The sequence below is a fragment of the Mobula birostris genome, chromosome 11 (genome assembly GCF_030028105.1).
Source record: "Mobula birostris isolate sMobBir1 chromosome 11, sMobBir1.hap1, whole genome shotgun sequence".
Taxonomy (NCBI): Eukaryota; Metazoa; Chordata; class Chondrichthyes; order Myliobatiformes; family Myliobatidae; genus Mobula; species Mobula birostris.
Window position 1 is genome coordinate 73566713 of NC_092380.1, and position 23833 is coordinate 73590545.

A 23833-nucleotide genomic window follows, 5' to 3' on the forward strand; every position below is an offset into this window, starting at 1 on the left:
TGAGTGGAAATAGTCTCTTCTGGTTTGCTGCTGGTGTCTAGTGGTATTCCACAGGGGTTGGCATTGTGTCCATAACTAGTCCACAATTGGCATAGACTATTTTCTAAATGGGGAATAAATTCAGAAATCAGAGCAACAAAGGGACTTGGAATGCCTGAAGGTTAAATTTCAGGTTGTGTTACAGTATGGAAGGCAAGTGCAATGATAGCTTTCATTTCAAGAGGACTGTAATATAAAAGCAAGAAGTAATGCTGAGACTTTATAAGGTATTGGTCAGAGAACGTTTAGAGTATTGTGAGCAGTTTTGGGCCCTTCTCTAAGAAAAGATCTGCTGGCATTGAAGAGGGTCCGGAGGAGGTTTACAAGAATCATCTATGGAATGAAAAGATAAACATATGAGAAGCTTTTGACTGTTCGGGGCCTGTACTCGCTGGAGTTTAGAAGAATGACCGGGGATTGCTTTGAAGCCTATTGAATATTAAAAGGCTGAGAAATAGTGGAGATGGAAAGGATGTTTCCAATAGTTGGAGATTCTAGGACCAGGCAGCGTAGCTCCAGAATAGAAGGACATCCCTTTAGAACACCTTTCAGCCCTCCCAATGTTCCTCCCCCACAGCCTCCCTCAAAAATGCTCTGGCCTAGTCAATCTTTCCTCTTAGCTTTAAGTTTGGAGCGCTAAGGAGATCTTTGGAATTCCCTTTGTGCCCTCCCTTGATCTATCGCATCCTACCTGTATTGTCTTGATCACAGGTGCACAGCTGTACCTCAGGTCAGACAGATATCTTCTTCAATGTTAGCAGGTCTCCCTGGTTCTTCTATTCTGAGCCCTGTCTGAATAATGAAAATATCCCTATGCCTTCTTAACCACTGTCCATGACTTCCAGGATCCCATGGACACAGAACACATGCACCTTCTGTTCCTCCAATGAAAGGAGCTCGTTACCTGACCTGCTGCATATTTCCAGCATGTCCTATTTCCTCCCTGCAACTTCTAATTAACTTGGTTTCTCTCTACGCCAGTTCTGACAACTTGTAACATCAGTGCTGTTTCTCCTTCCACAGATGCAGCTTGGCCTGCTGAGTATTTCAGCACTTTCTGTTTCTCCACACTCCTTGGTATCTTACCGCGTGCTACGTAATCCTGTTCAGGATCAATTTGGAGTTATGATGGCATAATTATGGATTAACTAAATAGGGAACCAGTCTCCAGGAATTAAAACCAGTACACAATTTAACTTTCAATGACTATTATGTGGCTAGTGAACCCAATCATTCCGATTCTGCCCCATTAAAACCATGTTGGGAAAGGAGCTGAATGTTTCTGCTATTAGCACATCGTTAAAGGTGTATCCATGACACTCACAACTCAGTTCAGGAAAGATCTGTTTTGTCACCTCTCTTTCTTGCTAGCAGTATATTTATGGAGACATCCCTCAACACTGTTACAAAAGGGATAGAGTTTGGTGTCTGCAGTTCGTACTCATAGGCCTTTGGGACAGACACCAGTATTGAATACTTAAACGTGAGAAAGTCTACAGATGCTGGAAATCCAAAGCAACACACACAAAATGCTGGAGCAACTCAGAAGGTCAGGCGTCGTCTACAGAAATGAATAAACAGTTGATGTTTCAGGCCAAGACCCTTCTGCAGGACTAAAAAGGAAGGGGGAGGATGCCAGAATAGAAAAGGTGAGGGGAGGGGAAGGAGGCTAGCTAGAAGGTGATAGGTGAGGGCTGGAGATTAAGGAATCTGATAGGAGAGGAGAGTGGACCACCAGAGAAAGGGAAGGAGGTGGGACCCAGGGTAGAAGTGGTAAGCAGGTGAGAAAATATAAAATGCCAGAGTGGGGAATAGAAGAAGAGAGGAGGGGGAGGGAAAATAGCAGAAATAGAAAATGATATTCATGCCATCAGGTTGGAGGCTAGCCAGACAGAATGAATATAAGGTGTTGTTCCTCCAACCTGAACATGACCTCATCTTGGAATAGGAATAGGAATTGGAAGTTCCACTTTTGGTGGATGGAATGGAAGAGATTTACAACAGGTCTCACCAGTGTAGAGAAAGCCACATCGGGAGCACTGGACACAATAGACCACCCCGGCAGATTCACAGGGAAAGTGTTGTCTCACCTGGACGGACTGTTTGGGACCCTGAATGGTGGTGAGGAGGAGGTGAATGAGCAGGTGTAGCACTTAGGCTGATTACAGTGCTATTTGGAGATTAGTAGGGAGGGATGAATGGATGAGAAAATCGCACAGCGAGCGATCACTGAGGAAAGCAGAAGGAGAAGATAAAGAAATGTTTTGTGTTAGGAGATGGTGGAAGTTGCGGAGGATGATGTGATAGATGCAGAGGCTCATGGGGTAGTAGGTTAGGACCAAAGGAACTCTAACACTGTTAAGGTGGCGGGAAGATGGGTGAGCGCAGATGTTCAGGAAATGGAGGAGAAGCAGTTGAGGACAGCATCAATAGTGGAGGAAGAGAAACCTCAGTCTTTGAAGAAGAAAAACATCTCTGATGGCCTGGAAAAGAAAGCCACATCCTGGGAACAGATGCGGCGGAGCAAAGGAACTGAGAAAAGGGAATAGCATTTTTATAAGATACTCATGGACATTGGTAGGTCTATAAAATATGTCCATTAACAGCTTGTCACTAGAAATTAAGACAGAGAAATCGAGAAAGGGGAGGGAAGTGTCAGAAATGGACCAGAAGAATTTAAGGGCAGGGCGAAGTTGGAGGCAAAGTTGGTGAAATTGACATAGGTGCATGAAGCAACGCTCATGCAGTCATCACTGTAGTGGAGGAAGGGTTGGGGTGTATTACTGGGGCAGGCTTCAAACATGGACTGTTCTACGTAGCCAGCAAAGAAGCAGGCATAGCTGGGGCCCACACAGGTGCCTAAGGCTACACTTTGAGTCTGGGTAAGATGGGAGGAGCTGAAGGAAAAACTGTTGAGGGTAAGGATCAGTTCTGCCAGATGAAGGAGGGTGGTGGTGGAGGGAAATTGGTTGGTTCTTTTGTTAGGAAAGAAGTGTAGAGCTTTGAGACCTTCTTGATGGAAGATAGAAGAGAATAGAGGCTGAACATACATGGAGAAAATGAAGCACACAGCAACAGGGAATTGAAAGTTACTAAGGAGATCGAGAGCATGAGAAGTGTTCCGGATGTAGGTGGGAAGGGACCTCATCAACTCTGGAGAACTCCCATCCACTGTCACCAAATTCATTGTTTCCTTATCCCACACTGTTTGATTCTACCTCCTACCTATGATCCTCAAACCTGACTGTCCGGTAGGCCCATTGCCTGCCTGCTCCTGAACTCATGTCCTCATACCGCAATTCCATTCTATCCCTTCCCACAGTAATGTACTGCTGCCACTAATGTAACTACCTTCAGACGAGCAGACCTAGTTGCAGACTAAACTCGGGACCCATTAGTTGAAATCAATGATGAAAATTTATTCAAAAGTTAAAAGTTCAAAGTTCAAAATTAATTTTATTATCACTATACGTCACCATATACAACCCTGAGATTCTTTTTCCTGTGGGCATACTCAGCAAATCTATAGAATAGTAAATGTAACAGGATCAATGAAAGATCAACCAGAGTAAAGAAGACAACAAGCTGTGCAAATGTAGATATAAATAAGTAGCAATAAATAATGAGAACATGAAATAACAAGATATGGAGTCCTTAAAGTGAGATCATTGGTTGTGAGGACATCTCAATGGATGGGCGGGAGTGTAGTTATCCCCTTTTGTTCAAGGACCTAATGGTTGAGGGGCAGTCACTGTCTTTTAACCTGGTTCTGCAAGTCCTGAGGCTCTTGTACCTACTATCTGATTGCATCAGCAAGAAAAAAGCATGGCCTGGGTGGGTCTTTGAGGATGGATGCTTCTTTCCTACGACGGTATTTCATGTAGACATGCTCAATGGTTAAGGAGGCTTTATTAATAATGTACTGGGCTGAACCTAGTACCTTTTGAAGGATTTTCTGTTCAAGGGCATTGGTGTATCCATACCAGGCCGTGAAGCAGCCAGTCAATATGCTCTGCACTACACATCTATAAAAGTTTGTCAAAGATTTTAATGCTATGCCGAATCTCTGCAGATGCCTAAGGAAGTAGAGATGCTGCCATGCTTTCTTCACAATTGCATTTATGTGTTCGGTCCAGGACAGGTTCTTGAAACAGTAATACTCAGGAATTTAAAGTTATTAACCCTCTCCGCCTCTGATCTTCCAATGAAGGCTCCCTCATGGATCTAACTTCTCTCTCCTGAAGTCTCCAATCACTCCCTTGGTCTTGCTGACATTGAATGAGTGGTTGTTGTTATGACACCACTCAGCTAAATTTTCAGTCTCCCTCCTATATGCTGATTCAGCACCACCTTTGAAACAGCTCACAACAGTGGTGTCATCAGCAAACTTGAATATGGTTTTGGAGAATAACACAGGGAAGAATCAAACTAAGAGCTCACTTACTCAAGAACACAGATGATGGTAGTTCACACAGAACACAAATACAGGACTCAGTGATGAATGCTAGTCCAGAATATCTTAAATAGAACATAAAACATAAGAAACACATGGGGTCAAAATCAAAAACTAATCACTTATGAATGGGAAGCATAAGGAAACTGTATTCACATAACGAGCATCAGAGAAAACATAGTGGCATCTTAATGATAAAAATAGTCATTAAGCAACTCTAATAAACTCAAATATATGACATTCAGGTGCATCGAGACTTGCTGCTACCCAGCGCCCCCTGCTGGTCTGAAGGGTTCATAACAACAAATCAACAAATTTCATGACATACTGTATGCCAGCGACATTAAACCAGATCCCGATACTGATTCTAACTAATCTCCAAACTCCTAGGCCTACAGCTCAGCAAATGGATCCTTGACTTTCTGACCAACAGACTGCAAACAGAAAGGCTAGGCAACTCTGCCATCACTGTTCTCAACACTGGTACCCACCAACGCCGAGTCTCCAGCCTCCTACTTTACTCCCCTGGCAGTGTGACATGATTCTGCTGGAACTCAATCTATCAGTTCACCAATGACACAATTATAGCAGGCCAGATTTCAATCGACAACAAGACAGAATACAGGAAGGAGATAGATAGCCCAGCGGTGTAGTATCAAAACAACATCCTTTCTCTGAATGTCAGCAAACACAAGAGCTGTTCTTTGACTTCAGGATGCTGGGTGGAGTGCATGCCTCTATATGCATCAATGGTGATGAAGTGGAGATGGTTGAAAGCTTCAAGATCCAAACATCACCATCAACTTGGCCCGTCCAATCACTTAGACATTATGGACAGGAAAGCTCACCCCCCATCTCTATTTTCTCAGAAAGCTAAAGAAATTTGACATGTTCCCTTTGCCTCACAAATGCACCATAGAAAATGTCCCCTCTGGATGTAGCTCCATATGGCAATTGCTACGCCTAAGAACTCAAGAAAATTGTGGACACAGCTCAGTCCATCAGGAAAACACTTCCTCTCTTTTTTCTCTCTCTATACTTCCTACTGTCTTGGAGAAGGCTGGTGGGCAAACTGTCCTTGTTGAGACTCAACACCCCTCTCTGGACTTCTTGATGGAAAGGCCTCAGTCAGTCGAAGTTGGCAGTAACATCTCAATCTCCATCATGCCTCCAGGGCTATGTCGTCAGTCCACTACTGTTCACATTGCTGACACACGACTGCACTGCCAGATACAGCTCAATCCATATCATTAAGTTCACTGATGATACAACAATAACTACAGTTGACCTCATTGGCAATAATGAGTAGGCATACGGAGAGGCTTGTCAAATGGTGTGAGAACAACAACCTGAGTCTCAACATGGACACAACAAAGGAGATGATTGTTGACTTCAGGTATGCACACTCCACTGAATATCAATAGCTCTGCTGTAAAGAGAGTGAAGCGCACCAAGTTTCTTAGTGTGCACATAATGAATTATCCAACCTGGACCCCCTCTAAGGGTCTACAACCTTGTGGTTTGGAGGCTTCTGTGCCTCAATAACCCAGAGAGCTACACTGGTTGGAGTCAGGGCTTTATGTTTTGGCTCTTGGTAGGGCCACCCGTGCCGAACAGGTCAAAGGGTAGAGGCCAGATGAAGAGTGTTCCTCCCATCCCTCAGGTTTGGGGGTTCAGTTCGGGGCTAACAACCCTGACTGATAAAACCAAACTGTTATGGAAACAGCAATGAAGAATTCTTCTACATCTGAGTATGATAGTATTCCTGAGTACCCACCTGGAACTTGAATGACTGACAGTAGTGAAAACTGTGCCACTGACACGATGAAGAAAGCCCTGAACAGTGCCAGAGATGGAAGACCTTCATTGCTGCGCTAAAAGCCAGCGGGGTAATGGACAGTGGGTAGACACGAAGGCACAGCAGCGTTTACAGTTTCTGAGGGGATTGCGGCATGCAAGGCTCCCTGTCCCTTTCCAACAACTTTCTGTGCAGAGCACCATCGAGAGTTTTCTGTCTGGCTGCGTCATCATGTGTTAAGGAAGCTGCACGGTGTCAGACTGCCAGACCCTACAGAGGACCGTAAAAACTGCTGAGAGAATCACTAGGATCTCCCTCACCACGTTTGTGACATTTACTGGAAGTGCGGTATAAAGTCTCCAAAGCATTGCTGAGGATCCATACCATCCATCCTATAATCTCTTTGATCCAGTAGCATCAGAAAAGAAGTAGAGAAACATCAGCACTAGGTAACAGCTTCTTCTCTCAGGCTGTGATCTCCGAGATCTTGTCACTAGGACAGTGAGCTGTTTACTGTACTACATACTGTGCACTTCATATGCATTTTAAATTATATTTTATTAAATTATTTGCGGTAATAATTTGCTTTATGTGCTGTGCGCGACATATGCATTTTGGGTAAACCATGGTCCGTAGGAATGCTGTTTCATTTGGTTCTATGTATGTACAGTCAGTTGACAATAGATTCAAATTTGAAAAGCAGCCAGCATAATCAAAGACCCTGCTCATCCCATTCATTCTCTCTTCTCACCCCTCCCAGAAGGTTCGAAAGCATTAAAGCATGCACCACCTGGGTTAAGGATAGTCTCTATCCTACTGTTATAAAACTGTTGAATGACTTCTTATATGATTCAAGTTCAACCATGCACATGAATACTGTACATCCAAATGTTAGTGTTCCTCGGGGGCGAAGGTGCAAAACTTACAGGGCTGTTCAAAAGTCTTAGGCACATACAGCATATATAGCCAGGGAGTCTAAGACTTTTGCATGGGACTTATTTTATGTATCGCATTGTACTGCTGCTACAAAAAAAATCATGACATTTGTGAGTGATGATAAACCTGATTCCAATATGGGTCTCTATTGTGGACTGAGAGTGGGAATGGGGCAGGGAGAAGGGAAGGGTTGGAAAAAGGGAAAGGGAGAAGAGAGGGATTAGGAAGCACCAGAGAGACAGTCTGCAATGATCAATAAACCAATTATTTGGAATCAAATTACAGTACCTTGCCTGGTGTCTCAGGGCTGAGTGTGTCTGCACCCACATCATTCACCCCCTACTTCCCCTTCCGCCGCTGGCACTCTTTCTCTGCCACCTGATCCACACCCCTCCCACCATTCCCTACAGGTTTTGCTCCCACCAGATTTACAAACTCGTTTTCCACTCCATGTTGACAAATATAGTAGTTGCAAAAGTCTTAGGCACCCTAGCTACATAAATATATATGTGCATGCGTGCGTGCGTGCGTGTGTGTGTGTGTGTGTGTGTGTGTGTGTGTGTGTGTGTGTATGTATGTGTGTGTGTGTCTGAGACATATATATATATGTCTCAGTATCTGTCAGTACTGTAGAACTGACAGTCACATACAGCACACTGCACATAAATGATAGCAGAAAAATATAGTTACAAAAAAAATAATATAGCCCAAGCCTCTGAGTGGCATGGCCTGTAGATTGAAGGGGCATGGATGTCCTGGAGCCATGTTTTTGCAAGAACAAGCCCACAGCAGTTCCTCATCTCACACAAGTCACTGGAAAAACACTACTCAGCTCATCTTCCATCAAGCGAACACTGGAGGCAGTACCTACGGGAGGGCCCAGCCACCAACCTAGTATAGAATCCAGCTGCACACAGCCAGCTCTGCTGTCTCCTTCCCCGACAGTCGCAACAGATAAGGACATGAGGGTCTTGTCCACACGACAACCAAGGCAGCAGAGCTCCCCCGCTGTCAGTCTCTCTAATGAACCAATGAATCGAACTCATAGTATTCTACATTACCAATGTTTCACAGGGTGTTGAAACCATAACAAAAACATCTTCGTTTGTGAAGAAGTCATAAAGGACGAAAAATCACTCCTTTGTTTGGACCCAGAGAGGCTGCTCCATCTAAGCGTGCTGCCACCTTAACGGTAACATGATGAACTTTTGATCTCTCAGTCTACCTTATCATGGCACTTGAACCTTTCTTGTCTTCCTGCAGTCAACATTCTCTGTGACAATAACTGTAATAATATTTTCTGCATTCTATTATTCAATGTACTTAAGTGTTGGAATGATCTATATGATGGCCTGTAAACCAAATTTATCCGTTATATCTCAGTGCAAGTGATGTTAATAAACCAATTACAAAATTACCTCCACTTAGCAAATCCACGCTGATTTATTAATTCCTCTCAAGATCCTGCTTTACAAATCCACGAGATTCCTTTTTCACCAACATTAGCCTAACTGAAGGTCGTTACTCTCACCTTTTTGTTGGTTTAAACATCACATTATCTTTTTACCCTTGAGTCTAATTAGGTGCCATATCCCTCATATTTAGTGTTCGTAAGCCCAGACTGAATTTTCCTTCTCATATTTGCTTGCTAATACATTCTGCACGACTGTCAATCAGCCTGACAAGGTATTTATATTTATTCAAATATCAGGGCACCCCGTCAGATGTTCTGAATGGGACTCTAAATCATAGTTGAATTTGAGCTGAGACTGTGGGTGAACAGTGCACCAAGGCCCATTCATTAAGATGACAAATATATAGTTATCAAAGGAGATGGGAAGACTGGGAATAAAATATTTATGAAGAGATATAGAAACAAATAGGATCGGATAAAACAACCTTTTATATGGTGCGGATCAACCTTTTAACACTTATCGTAACACTCCATAATCTAAATAAGATTCTGCAATAAGATTAAAAGTCTCCACTTTTATAAATTCCTCATTACTGATGAAGTAGCATTTATCAGAGGTGTATTTTCCTATTTAGGTGCTGCCAGAGCATGCGATGGAAAATGTCACTGCTTTTGCACAATTGAAATAGTTATTTTAATTGTTAATTATTTAGTCCATTGTTATGCTTAGAACTCTGAAAATATCCAAAATGCATCAAATATGATTGTTGGAAATCACATTGAAAACAAGTAAAGGCCAAGAACTGGCAAAACTTTAGCACCATTAAATAGTCATGAACTTTGAAAAAGTGCGTACGTTTCTGAAACAAGTTTGTACTACTTGAGCTTTATTGGGAACAAGTTCTCAGCACTGATTACCATTTCCTAGAGAGATTGACACAGTGTTTGTTTATATATGAGGCTAGCAAAATAAATTCATGCAATTCCAGACGCAATTATTGCTAGTCACTGCCAAGACAAAAATTTCTTTAGGAATGCTACTCCAGGCCAGCTACCACTTAACTAATAACTCATCCTCCTGTCTGTCATCTCTTCATAATCTGAAGAAATCAAGTTTCTCATTGATATATCTTATCCAGGCACCCCCTCACCTCACAACCCCAGTCAACCCCTGATCCCCAAATGAAGCCCCGTTTAAACTTCACCACTGTCAAAACACTATTGATTCAATTAATATCTACCTAGTCATCACCAAGCTCCCGAAGGTGAAAGTTCTGATTGGGTTTGTAATTACTGGTCCTCTCTTTCTCTGCCAAAGATACTACCCCAGCCTCAGATGCCACATTCCACACACTTCCTCTGCAATGATGGAATGCTCTCAAATGTGGTTAATAGGGCATCCATTTCCACTAAAGGTTCCAGCAACTAGTCCAATACCAAGTAACACACACAAAATGCTGGTGGAACACAACAGGACAGGCAGCATCTAAGGAGAGGAATAAAAATTCAATGTTTTGGGCCGAGACCCATTATCAGGACTGAAAAAAAAGGAGAAGGAAGCCAATATCAAACAGCTTCTGTTGCTCCAAGTGACAACATATTATGGGTTTCTCAGGGAGCAAAGAAATCTTTAGTCCTGTGTCACCTAAAGACTATAAAGAGTAAAATTTGACCTCTGAGATCAGCTTCCCATTGATCAATCTGTGCCTGAAAAAAACTTACTGATAAGTGCCGTTACTATGTCCTCCATGTTTTCCAAGAAGCTGCCGAGGTGCTGTGTGAAGGTGAGATGGGGAGATGTAATCTGTGATACCACAGCAGCAGCTTCAGCACGCGTAGCTTCAGGATTTGATTCATTAGTCAAAAGGTCGGCCAAGCACAACACACCATCCACCTACAGAGGAATACCATTATAAAAAGAGTTAAAACACTTGCAGTCCCAATCAGTCAAAATACAGAATAGTATTACAGTACATGTATTAATTTTCTCATATTCAGCTTTCTGTCTCTTCTGAAGCTATACTGGGGTACTCTAATGTCATGAAATGAAATAATAACCCTAGCTGAAGGCTGGTGGTTGCTTGTTAATGATGTTTCCAATTGATTATTCATTCACATTCTCTCTCTCTCTCACACACACACACACACACACACGCACACACTCACTCACTCACTCACTCACTCACTCACTCCTGACATTGGTGTTGACTGGTACCACCATTTGTAATCCTCATCTCTGTCCAACTAGAGCCATCAATAAATCAGTCAAGTCTTTTTTCATCCATTCCAGGGTGTGAGCCCACCCATTTTCTGTGAGTTGATTCATTGGCAGAAACCATGACTTTCATAATTTGCTGTATTCCAAATATATACTTATTGCAGTTAATTTTCCTCAGATATATTCAATGGAGTGATACCTCTATTTTGCAATTAGTGTATTAATTATTATAAATTATATGTTAGTACTATTATGATTATGGTCAGCTTGCACCCAAAAAGAGCAATTTGAAACTACAAATGATATTAAAATAGATAGATAGATAGATACTTTATTGATTACAAAGGAATTTACAGTGTCACAACAGCATTACAAGTGCACAGATATACAAATATTAGAAGAGAAGTAAGAAAGAACAAAAAATAAGTTACAACAAACAGTCTAACAGGAGGGGGGGGTTATCACTTCCCTGGCTATAGGTTGACTCATTATAGAGCCAAATGGCCAAAAGTAAGAATGACCTCATATAGCGCTCATTGGAGCAGTGCAGTCGTCTTAGTCTGTTACTATGAGTGCTCCTCTGTTCAGCTAAGGTGGCATGCAGAGGGTGAGAAACATTGTCCAGAATTACTGGGATTTTCCAGAGGGTCCTTTGTTCTAGCATAACTTCCTGTGTCTACTTTGACTCCTATAACAGAGCTAGCATTTCTAATCAGTTTATTAAGCCTGTTGGCATCACCCATGTTGATGCCATTGCCCCAGCACACCACCGCATAGAAGATTGTACTGGTGACAACAGACTGGCAGAACATGTGAAGGAGAGGCCGGCATATGCCAAAGAAAGTCAACAGTAACATCAACAGTAACAGGGAACAGCGCAGGCTTAGTCTTCCTAAAGTCCATCACCATCTCTTTTGTCTTACAGATGTTGAGCAGCAGGTGATTCAGCTTGCACCATTAGCTAACCCTAACTCAATAGTTTAAAAGTATCATGTCTCAGAATGTCAGCAACATATCAAAAAATCCCATTCTAGTTAATTAATAAGTAAATGATATGAAACTATCAATACCCCATGGGTCAATATCAGATTTGAAAACAAACCCAAAGGAAAAAGACCCTAGAAACAGCAATTAGATTTTTCAGAAACCAAATAGCTCATATTCAATCAAATATATTTGAATGATTTTGCAGTAATAAAAATATAAAAGCAATTTCACTGAATCAAAGCAACACACACAAAATGCTGGAGGGACTTAGCAGATCAGACAGCATCTATGGAAAAGAGTAAACAGCAAAGCAAGTCCCTTCATCAGGACTCAATATATTCAATTCAGTGTGTTCACTGAAGTAGAATATGATATAAACAGATACGATGTGGGGTGAAAAGAATCAGGCACCAATGTGGATTGATTTACATCATTTATTCAAAAGAAGGCTACATATCTTCCTCAAGTAAAAGTGCACATACACGCATATTAACATAAGCGTAAACAAAATAATCTTTTTGAATTTATGACTATAACATTCTTGATGTGGTATTACTCATGCAGGCAAGTGAGATGGAAGCGCTTCTCAAAGAAGAAAAGCAAAGCAAACAAGTTGTGGTTGATTGGGACAAGGTTAGACTGTATTACTGGATTCTTTAATTGTTGGAATTTCTTAAATGTGTTCAAGTGCATTAAATACTTCTCAGTTTATTTTTTCATTAGTTACTTCTAAAAATGTTTAATGGTTATAAGATCCTAACAATGTTTCAAGTTTTCCTTTAGAAACAACCATGAATACCTTTTGACTGCATTATGATCGGAGTAAGATGGAATATGGTTGGTAAGCTTTTTCACAATTACTAGTTTTGTGTGATAAGAGTGATCACTTTTTGTACAACTGCAAAAATAACAAGGGACCATTAGAATTGTTTGATAAGCAAAAATAAATGGACAGCACATAATTATAAAGAATTTTAACCGCAATGAAAGGCAAAGGAGTTTGTCTACAAGGAATTTGCCATGCTAAACTGAAATACAAAAAGAGAACTTGAAACACTTGTAAATTGTAATCCTAGTGCTATGACCTGGAGTTAAATCATAAAATGACAGAAAGTTTAATTACAAGTGACATGCAAAGTCCTTACCTTCCCACAGGAGGATTGAACTAGATGCAACAACCATATCCAAGTAAATCGAATCTCATGGCTAGAGGGCCATATTAGAAAATATTTTTTTCCATGTCTGAGTCACTGTCCCAAGGCAATTTCATAATATCTTAATCAAATATGAGAACAAATTTCGCAATCGATCATGATTTTAACAAAAAGCTTCACAGTTAAAATTGACGGGCAAATTTTTCTCCATCTACCCGTGCACATTTTTTTCAGTTTTCAAAATAAAACTAAATCACTTTGAGAGATAGTACCATAATTTGATACAAGATAATAGTCTGCAGCAAGTAATTCAATCAATTATTTTCTATGGTGAAACAGATGCATGAATGCCTTGTGCACATTATTTGAACAGTAAGCTTCAATAAGTAACATAAGCTCCTTTCAGACTATCCCATTTAAAATTTTAGTTATGTGCAAACCATTCTGCTAATGAAACATTTTCCAAAATGCATGTTAATCATGCTAGCAATGCACACATAGAGACAACAGAGATGACTGACGCAGAAAGAAAGAAGAAACTCTAGTGATTTTCTGCAAATATTTATAAAGGAAACCAAGTGGAGAGAATCAAGAAAATTCAATGTTCTCATAGCACAATATTTTGTACATCACTAAAAGTAGGAACAAGTGGCAAAGTAATAATAAATATTAATAACTTTATTTATGTAGCAGCTTTCATATGTTAAGATGCAGGCTCAAAGTGCTTTACATAGATTGCAAGGATAAATCCAATATGGTCATAAAATACAAGACAAATATAAAAATCATAAGTAAGACACATGTTTTATAGAATAAACTGTAATTGAATATACCAAATTACATAAATCTACATCAACAGGCATTAAATAATCATATGAGAGGCAAAATTTAAAAAGTAAGTTTTTAAGAAGTGTTTTCAAATGTTCCACAGTACTAGCCCGGCATATCTCTGTCCGTAGAGTATTCCAGATACTTGGTGCATAAGAGCAAAAGGCTACATCACCAGTTCTTATAAGCTTGGCTCTAGGAACATTAAGCAAACCAAAATTCGCAGATCTAAGATTACGATTAGGAATGTAAGTGGATAGACACAAAGGAGCTAGATTATTCAGAGCCTTATATATTATAATATACAAAAAAAAACCTTTCTGGCAAGTTCGCCTCAGTGACCAATGGTGACATCTTGCAGACAGCTTACAAAACTGCTGGATTCTCTTCTTCTTCTAACTATACTTCTTCTGAACTGGGATTGATTACAGCCTGTAATTTTCCTCTTAAGAAAGTATTTTTGGGTCAACTGAAAGATAGCATTTCTATGATCTCCTGGGGGATTTGGCATGAAGTGCAGCTATGGCTGTTGCCGGGGCAGTATGCTGCATCGACTCCTAATGGTGGAATATGATCAGGTAGTCATCTCCATTACTCTGTGCTGATTTAAGCGTAGAAGAAGTTTAAAATCAATGAGGACGAGAGCAGAAAATGAGTGAATGTTCAATGCCATCTGCCAGTGTTTGACCAGTCTCCCTCTTGCTGCTGCTGGCAGAAGGTGCAGGAATCTTGGGTCTCATGCTGCAAGGTTCAATCGCCTCTGTATCTCATGGATGTGGACACACTTTCAGCTGCGGTTTGATGTTGTGTCCTCAGCACTGAACACATTTTACTATTTCCGCGATTTGATTGAGACGCTTCAGCACGAAATTGGATCTGTGGCTGTAGTCTGAAGCCATCGACACAGCACGGAACTGACTGGCTTGGTGGCTGTGGCTATGGCCGTCAGCTCCTGGACTGACTTTACTTGCTTCTGCGGCTCGTTGCTGTGCACTCACTTTTGGGGACTCTATAGTTTAATGTTTAATGTTATGTGTGTTCTTTGCTCACTTTTTGCTGTTCCCACGTTTCTTTTTTGCACATCTGATGGTCTATCTCTTCTTTTAGTTAGTCCTGACGGGGGTGGGGGGAGGGTTCTCAGCCTGGGGCATCGGCTGAGCTTCTTCCTATGGATGCTGTCTGGCCTGCTGCGTTCCACCAGCATTTTGTGTGTGTTGCTTCTATGGTGTTTCTTTGTTTTGTACTGACTGCAAGAAGATGAATCTCAAGGTTGCATGCTGTATAAATACTTTGATAATAAATGTTTATTGAACTTTGACAATTAAGAGCATTTAAAATTACACTATTACTCCGTCATCAAGGAAGACACGATTGTTTTTACAACATCCAATATTCCAATTCACCATTGCCTACCCCAAGTCCTCAGTCTGGGAATACTGTATTAACTATACTGAAATGTTAACCATGTTACTCTTTCTAGAGGTGACCTCCTGAGCATTTATAGCAATTTCTCTTTTCATTTCAGGTTTGCAGTATCTGCAATTTTTCTTTTTTTTCTTCCAAGATGGTGTCTGTTTTTTTTAAATAGCCCTAGGATCCTCCATTTACCTCAATTCTTTTGATGATGTGGTGTAGCATTTGGTATTTTATTTACTCCATCAAAATATTTAATGCAAACAATTTGAAAGTCATTTTACAATGACATATCCAGCAACAACATCTGCTGTACCAAATGAAGGTTCCTGAAGGTTGTTATAACTGGGGGTGGTAATGAGGATAAGCTCCCACTACCTATTGAACACTCCCAATGGCGTGTGCCTTGAATAACCTCTGACAACCAAGTCCAGCCCCTGGCCTTCAGGAATTGCTTAACTACTAAGCTCTGCGGAACTATTTCTACTGACAAAAGAAGAGGCACAGATGGGTTACTGGTTGTTTCAGGCAAATGGAAGCTCACCCTGGAGAAGGAAAACTCTGATTTCAACCCTCCACTGCCTTTTGGCTATACCCACTTATGGGAAGGCATGTGGAGTAAACCCCAATGGAAAATTCCAGAGCTGGAGTCCCTAACAGAGTCCTTCGTTGAGTTCAACACTGACCAGCAACTCCTGCAACACTGCTGGTGCCAACTGCATCAACCTCTGCCTCTCCTTTGGGTTCATCAGATGCTTAGAGTGGGGGAGCTTGCTTTCTCGATCGTACTGCCATTGGTTGCATATCTAGACAATTAGGACACAACGTCCACGATCGACTCTGACTAAGGGAGGCCTCAAACCCCAAATGAAGTATCAGCAAAAGAGGCATGATGCTGTAAATCTGAAACACAAGCAGAAAATGCGGCAAACACTCAGGGGTTAGACAACAATGGTGGAAAGAGAATCACTTCAGGTCAAAGATCTTTAGCAGATCATGAAATGTGATGGTTTGATGGTAAATGAAATATGCCAATATTGTAAGATACTGAAGAAAGCTGGTTAACAAAATGCTTTATTAGATAAAAGGAGGGGAAAATGGTCATGAAAATGAGTGGAAGAGAGCAAGAGATGCTCCAGTCTGCACAGTATCAATAAGACAACAACATACTCTGTGTATGGATACCTGTTGATTACATGGTACATAAGTTATACATGTTATAATATTAATGTCAAAAGAGGTTCTCCTCCAAGCCGTGCAAAATTTAAATCTGCTATTATTTTGACAATCTTCATTGGATATTATATGTCCCAAGGCCAGATAAAGCCCAAGCACAGTAAAGTCATAATTTTTAAACTTGATATCATTTAACACCAGCTACTGTTCCTTCTAAGCTGCACGGGTGCACCCCCAAGCAGTAACGGAAATTCTTCCATTGTTGCTGCACAGCTGGAATTTTATTTTATATAATGTTAATATAATTTTGAAATTTATGTTAATATAATTGTGATTAATGAATGTAATCCATAAATTTTCTAAGTAATAAACATACCACAACCATTACTTTGAAACTTTTTAGATCTTCAACGTATTTACAGTCATTGTTTCAAGTTGCAACACTGTTACAAATTGTAACAATAAACACAGAATGGAAGTGCATAGCTCATTGTTAGTCAACAGTCGGTCCACTGAATGCCACTGCTGTAATATGCATATTACAAAAAAAAATTTACATGCCGTGTAATTTTCAGGCCATGTAAAGATGTCCTGCTCAGAGCAATGGTTGATCTGCAGAGCTGTAAAAAATTTCTAGGGAATGTTGACACCATCTCTTGTCTTTATCCTTATATGTAATCTGTGTTGAAGTATAAACTTTTGATCTGACTTTGAAAAAAAATCAAACATTGAAACTACATTAAAAGCTCAAGGTGATTGTTTTTTTTAAAAAAATAAAAAATCCAGCAGGAATCTCCACTGTATTCAACAGTTCATTTCACATTTTCTGCAAATGACACATGTTTACAGCACAGTTTTCAGAGGCCAGATGTACTCTGACACCCAAAAGCCTTGCCACCCATTTACTACAGGTCATACAGCAAAGAAATAGGTCATCAACCCAACTGAACCTGCCAACTAGGATTCTCATTTAACTTGGCTCCATTGGCCAGCATTCAGCCCTTAACCTTCTCAATCTTTTCCAAGCCATGTAATTGCCTTTTACAATTTGTTATGTACCTGCTTCAACATTCAAGAAGCCCAACTCCATCCAAAACAAGCCAGTTGTTTGGTTTGGTTATACACCACATCCAACACCACTGACAAATCAAGGTAGCAGAGTGAGCACTATCTAGCTTTTATTTTAGCTACCCTGCTAGCATCTGTCAAACCTTCAACTGCTATAACTATAGTAAGAAGGACAAGGGTAGCACATGGAATGAATAATATCTGACTTGGAAATATATAGCCAGGCTTTAATCATCATAAGGCCATACAACTCTTAAAGCAAGGATGTAATGCAGAGTCTTTATAAGGCATTGATTGGTCAGACCACATTTGGAGTATTGTGTGCAGATATATCTAAGAAAGGATGTGCTGGCATTGGGGAGGGTCCAGGGGAGGATTCCAAGAATGATCCTTCAAATGAATGGTTTAACATATGAGGAGTGTTTGATGGCCCTGGGCCTGTACTCATTGGAGTTTAGAAGAATGAATGGTATTTTGTTGAAGCCTACTGAATATTGAAAGCCAAGATAGAGGGGATATGCAGAGGACATCTCCAATAACGAGGGAGTTTAGGACCAGAGGACACAGGCCTAGAATACAAGGATGTCCCTTTAGAAAACAGATGAGAAGGAATTTCTTTAGTCAGAGGGTGATGAGCCTATGAATGATCACAGATGGCTGTGGAGAGTATAATTTGGGTCATAATGTATATTTAAAGCAGAGGCTGAGAGTTTCTCGATTAGTAAGGGCATCAAAAGGGGAAAACAGAAGGATGAAGTTGAAAGGGATAATAAATCAGCCATGATGGAATAGTGGAACAGTCCTAATGAGCTGAATGGCCTAATTCTGATCTAAATCTGCCTCTCTGCTTTATAGTCTTGTGGTCTATGGCCCTTATCCAGCACCACTGGGAGTATTTTGATCAGAATGATTTCAGCTGTTCAATGTAGTGACTTCAGCTTCTTAAATCAATCAGAGATGTCATGAAAAATGGCCATATCCAGCCATATCCAAGGAAATATACATCAATGCACTTATATAAAAATTCTCAAGTCCATAGTACAATAGGATATACTTTTCACCCCCAAAGGATATTAAGTAAGGATTATTGGATTATCACTAATTCCTAGAGCCTCAACATTAGGCTCATAAAGTCCACTAGCACAAAAAATAAGCACTTCAGCTCATGTATCCATGCTGACCATCATTTACCTATCTATACAAATCCCAATTGCCATCAGTTGGTTTATGGCTTGGTGACTCAAGTGCTTGTCTAGAAACTCCTTAAATCACATAAGAGTAGATGCCTGCACAACTCTCTCAGGCAGTGCATCCCAGATTCAGCCACCTTCTGGGCTGAAGTGTTCTTACTCAGATTCCCTCCAAATTACCCTTTAACTGTGCTTTCTAATTTTAGAGAAAAAATAGTATGGGTTAAATTTCCTGCTATTTATCTTATTTAGGTCTTTCATGGCTTCCTTTTCTTCATTACCAGTCTCTATTCAGCCTCCTCTGCTCCAAGGAAAATAAAACTAACTGAAGAAGTTTCTCTGCATAACTATGATGCCCCATTTTGAGAGATCTTAATTAATATACTCTGCACTCTTACTGGCACAATCACGTACTTCCTACAGTGTGGTGACCAGAAATGCACACAATACTCCAACTGTAGCCAAACCAGGATTTGATGACGTTGTACCACAACCTCCCTACTCTTATATTCTGTGGCCCAGCTAAAGAAGGTAGGTATCTCATATATGTCATCAGGCCCAAATATCTCATTTAGCCCTGAGGGGTCTTAGCCTGAAATATTGGCTGTTTACTCTTTTCCATAGATGCTACCTGACCTGCTGACTTCCTCCAGCATTTTGTATGCATTGCTTTGGATTTCCAGCATCTGCAGATTTTCTCGTGTTTGTGACATATCTCGTATGCTGTTTTCAATACCTAACCTACTTGGTAATTTTCACTATGTACCTAATTCAGGGATTATTTTCCACAAGACCATAAGAGAAATTGTAGGAGCAGATTTAGGCCATTCAGCCCATTGAGTCTGCTCTGCCATTCTATCATGGCTGACTTACTATCCCCCTCAACCGCATTCTCCAGCATTCTCCCTTAAATCTTTGATGCCCTGATTAATCAAAAACATATCAACCTCCATCATAAATATACACAATGCCTTGGCCTGCACAGCCATCTGCGGTAATGAATTCCACAGATTCACCACGCTCTGGCTAAAAAAATGTTTTGTCATCTCTGTTTTAAATGGATGTCCCTCTATTTTGAAGTTGCATCCTCTGGCCCTAGTCTCTCCACTATAGGAAACATCCTTTCCACATCCACCCTATCTAGGCCTTCTAGTATTTGATAGGATTCAATAAGATCTCCTCTCATTCTTCTAAACTCCAGAGCCATCAAACACTCTTCTCATGTTAACCCTATCATTCCTGTAAACCTCCTTATTAACAAGAAGATCAGTCTTGTAAACTTCCTCTGGACCCACTCCAATGAAAGTACATCTTTTCTTAAATAAGGGGCTAAAACTGTTCATAATGTTCCAAGTGCAGTTTGACTAATACTTTATAAAGCCTCAGCATTACATTCGTGTTTTTACATTCTAATCTTTTACATTCTAATCATTCTAAAATAAAAGACTGTGGAGTTCCTTCTTATCAAAATAAATTGTTTTATTATTACTCTGAGATTGTTAGATTTTTTTGTGTTAATGTGCCTTCTATCTTGCCCTTGTAACCTTTAGTCACCCCAAGTATTGAATTTTTGTCTTTTCCATGGATTTCCTAGTTTAACCATGTCACTCCAATTATGGACTAAAAGATTCACTCATCTTCAGTATATTGTCCTCATACTGTGTGTCATGACCTAACAAAACTCCTGCCAAGTTGCTTTAGAACTTACTTGTTCTGGTTTATAATCTGGGCAGAGTACGTGTGAAACTATTACTCACGGCGTACAGCTAAGAAGATTACGCAAGCTTGAACACATTCCAGTCACATTTAAAATACAGTTCAAAGTACAGGAATACTGCACCTTAATGTTAATTGAATTGAAGGGCACATTCTAAACTTAACTATTCAATTTTTCAGGATGAACCCTGATGAATTTCTATTCAGTAATCAGGTATTATGTACTTAAAGCAAAATTTTGGTTTTGTCTAATCTGGTCAACAGTCACTTTTACAACCCTAGATAAATGATCGCCTACATGGACCACTTATATAATTAGCTATTTCATTGACACACTCTGGATGGGTGCCATTTTTTCATCTCAGGTCTGATTAAACCATTATTTAAGCTGTCAACACTGGGCTAACTTTGTGGGCTTTAAATAAGGAAAGAAACAATCCTCATGTAATTGGCTGAATACAAGGCGTAGCATAGTTGGAAGACCTGCGTCACACATACTTGTGCTTACAGGGCCACTTGGGAGCTAGAGGTAAATTAACCTTTACACTGGAAAAAAAATTAATCTGATTTACGTTTTTTTGTTACAAAGTACCAGAACTAGATGCGGAGGAGATACCGATATTTGTCATATTCGTCCCATGTCAATTTTATCCCAGATGACAGCAATGGTTAGGGCCCCGTCTGTGCTGCAGAGTGACTGCTCACATCTTTGAAAATGGTCCACTATCATTATACCTCCTCTAGTTCTACAAATAAAGCTAGGTACTGTAATCACATTTCTCTGTGATAGAAATGCGGTTCATACAAAAACTGTTTTTTTCCTTTGTCTGCTCTGAATTAGTCGATCAGTTCAATTCCCAATAGCAATATTAAGGACAACCTAAATATCTTGGTAAAATGGAAATTCAACATCTAAAACATTCATTGAATAATGCACACATGTGAAAATTAAATTGAGTTCAAGATCAAGCTCTGATTAAAAGCACAAATTTTAATGTGAGAGCAATAGGGATGGAGGTAAGGTTGTGGTGCTAAGGACAGCGAAAAAACCAGCTGTAAGTTCAATCATCTCCCTAAGCATTTCCCAACACTAATTCCCAGCCAGCAGATGTAGGCAGGGTTCGTAACCACAGCAGCAAGGGAATACTTAAAGGTCTTGTTGGGTTTGGGTGAAGCCATCTTCTTCTATGTAGTGTTCCCACTGAGAATAAATCCCTTTATGTCACTCAGTTTCAATGAGTCAAATGACACTCACTAGCCACGGGGCTACATGAAGAATGGTTACTCTGCAAAAGACAAAGTCTGGTTAGATTCCATGGCATGGGGGCTCACTATATGATAACTTCTTCAGAAGGGGGTGGGGAAGTAAATTGTACAGAAACAAATAAAGTTTTTATGGACAATGCCAAAGAATTTCACCTGAATACATTGCTAACTGTGGATCCTTTGGGTTCACATCAGCATATTGCAAAATTTGATGTATCTAGCACAGTGCAGGAAGGGGGCATTAAGAAGCTGGCGTACTTTATGCCACTTGCATTTACTCACTTTGTACATTCATTGGTCAATGAGTTCAGACAACCACTCAGATTAAAGCAGGGCATCCGTGAAGAGTTGACATCTCCCCCTGACCGGCTTTGTACCGGTTAAAATGGTTCAGCCCTATGTCGTCAGCAGTCAGGAATCATTCACCTTGCAGCCGGATACATTAAGAAATAATGTTTACTCCACTAACATGTCAATTATGTCCGGAACCCATTTCATAAAACATGGAACAGCATAGCACAGGAAAAGCCAGCACTTTCCAAGCAGTCGCAAGTCTCTGTGTAAAACAGAACTTGTTTCATAAATCTTCTAAACTTCTCTCGCTTTCTTACCTTAAACCCTATGTTCTCTAGTATATGACATTTCTACCCTAGGGAAAGAAGACTTGGACCATCCACGCTACTTATGCCTCTCATAATTTTATCTAACACCATAAGACATAGGAACAGAATTTGACCATTCAGTTCATCAAGACTGCTCCCCCAATCCATCATTGCTGATTTATTATCTCCCTCAACCACTTCCCCCTGCCTTCTCCACATCACTATTGATGTTATTACTAATCACGAATCTATCAACTTGCACTTTAAATATATTCAATGACTTGGCCTCCACAGCCATCTGTGTCAATGAATTCCACAGATTCACCAGCCTCTAGCTAACGAAATTCCTCATCTCTGTCCTAAAGGGACATCTTTCTTTTCTGAGGCTGTTCTCTCTATTCCTGGACTACTCCACTATAGGAAACATCCTCTCCACATCCACCCTTTCTCAGTCATTCAACGTTCAGTAGGTTTCAATGAGAACCAATCATTCTTCTGAACTCCTGTGAGTACACGCCCAGAGCCATCAAGCACTGTTCATATGTTAACCCTTTCATTCCCAGGATCATTCTCCTGAACTTCCTCTGGACCCTGTCCAATGCCAGCACAACCTATCTGTGATAAAGAGCCCAAAACTGCTCAAAGTACTCCTAGTGTGGTCTGATAAATGCTTTATAAAGCCTCCATATTATATCCTTGCTTTTATATTTGAGTCCTCTTGAAATGAATGCTAACATTGCATTTTCCTTCCTTACAAATGACTCAGCCTGCAAGTTAACCTTTATGGAATCCTGCACAAAGGACTGACAAGTCACTTTACACCTTTGAGTTCTGAATTTTCTCCCCACTTAGAAAATAGCCTATACCGATATTCTTTCTATCAAATTGCATGACCAAACACATTTCCCTACACTCTATTCCAACTGCCCATTCTTCTGATCTGTCCAAATCCTTCCGCAGAATCTGTACTTCATCAACATTACCAGCCCCTCCACCTATCTTTGTATCATCTGTAAACTTGGCCACAAACCCATCAATTCCATCATCCAAATCATTGACATATAGCGTGAAAAGAAGTGGTCCCATCACTGACCCCTGTGGAATACCACTAGTCACTGGCAACCAACCAGAAAAGGCTCCTTTATTCTCATTGTTTGCCTCCCACCAGAAAGCCAATCTTACAGTGATCTCCAGTGTGTAGTTAATGAAATCTAGAACATGTCATCAAATTATCCCAGTCCTTGATTAGCTCCAAACACTGCTGAGAAATTTAGCATTAAATTCTATGAAAAACAAGAAGCTCCAGTACCAATCAACTGGATCTACATGCTGGAAAGCAGAGTAGGGTTGATACAATTACCTGGAAGCCAATTTTTCTTCATAAATAATATAAGACTTGGCATATATTGGCATGCTGACAATGATTTTTGGTTCATTACAATTTTAATTTAATAAACTCTTCCATAAATTGAAGATTTAAAAAAAACAAACTGATTTTGATTTTTTATTGTCTTTGTCCAAATCATATTTTCATCTTTATTTCATTTCCTGCACATGAAATTGCATGCAATTAAA

The 23833-nt window shown here is 40.3% G+C and overlaps 1 protein-coding gene across 3 annotated transcripts in view; it reads right to left on the reverse strand.

The window, feature by feature from the left end:
• LOC140205185 (protein inscuteable homolog) overlaps positions 1-23833 on the reverse strand; it is a 311027-nt gene that overhangs the window by 82883 nt on the left and 204311 nt on the right. For all 3 annotated transcript variants that reach the window (XM_072272528.1, XM_072272526.1, XM_072272527.1), the window contains one exon: positions 10363-10534. In XM_072272528.1, coding sequence (XP_072128629.1) covers positions 10363-10534 — 172 coding nt within the window. The remainder of the gene's footprint in view (positions 1-10362; positions 10535-23833) is intronic.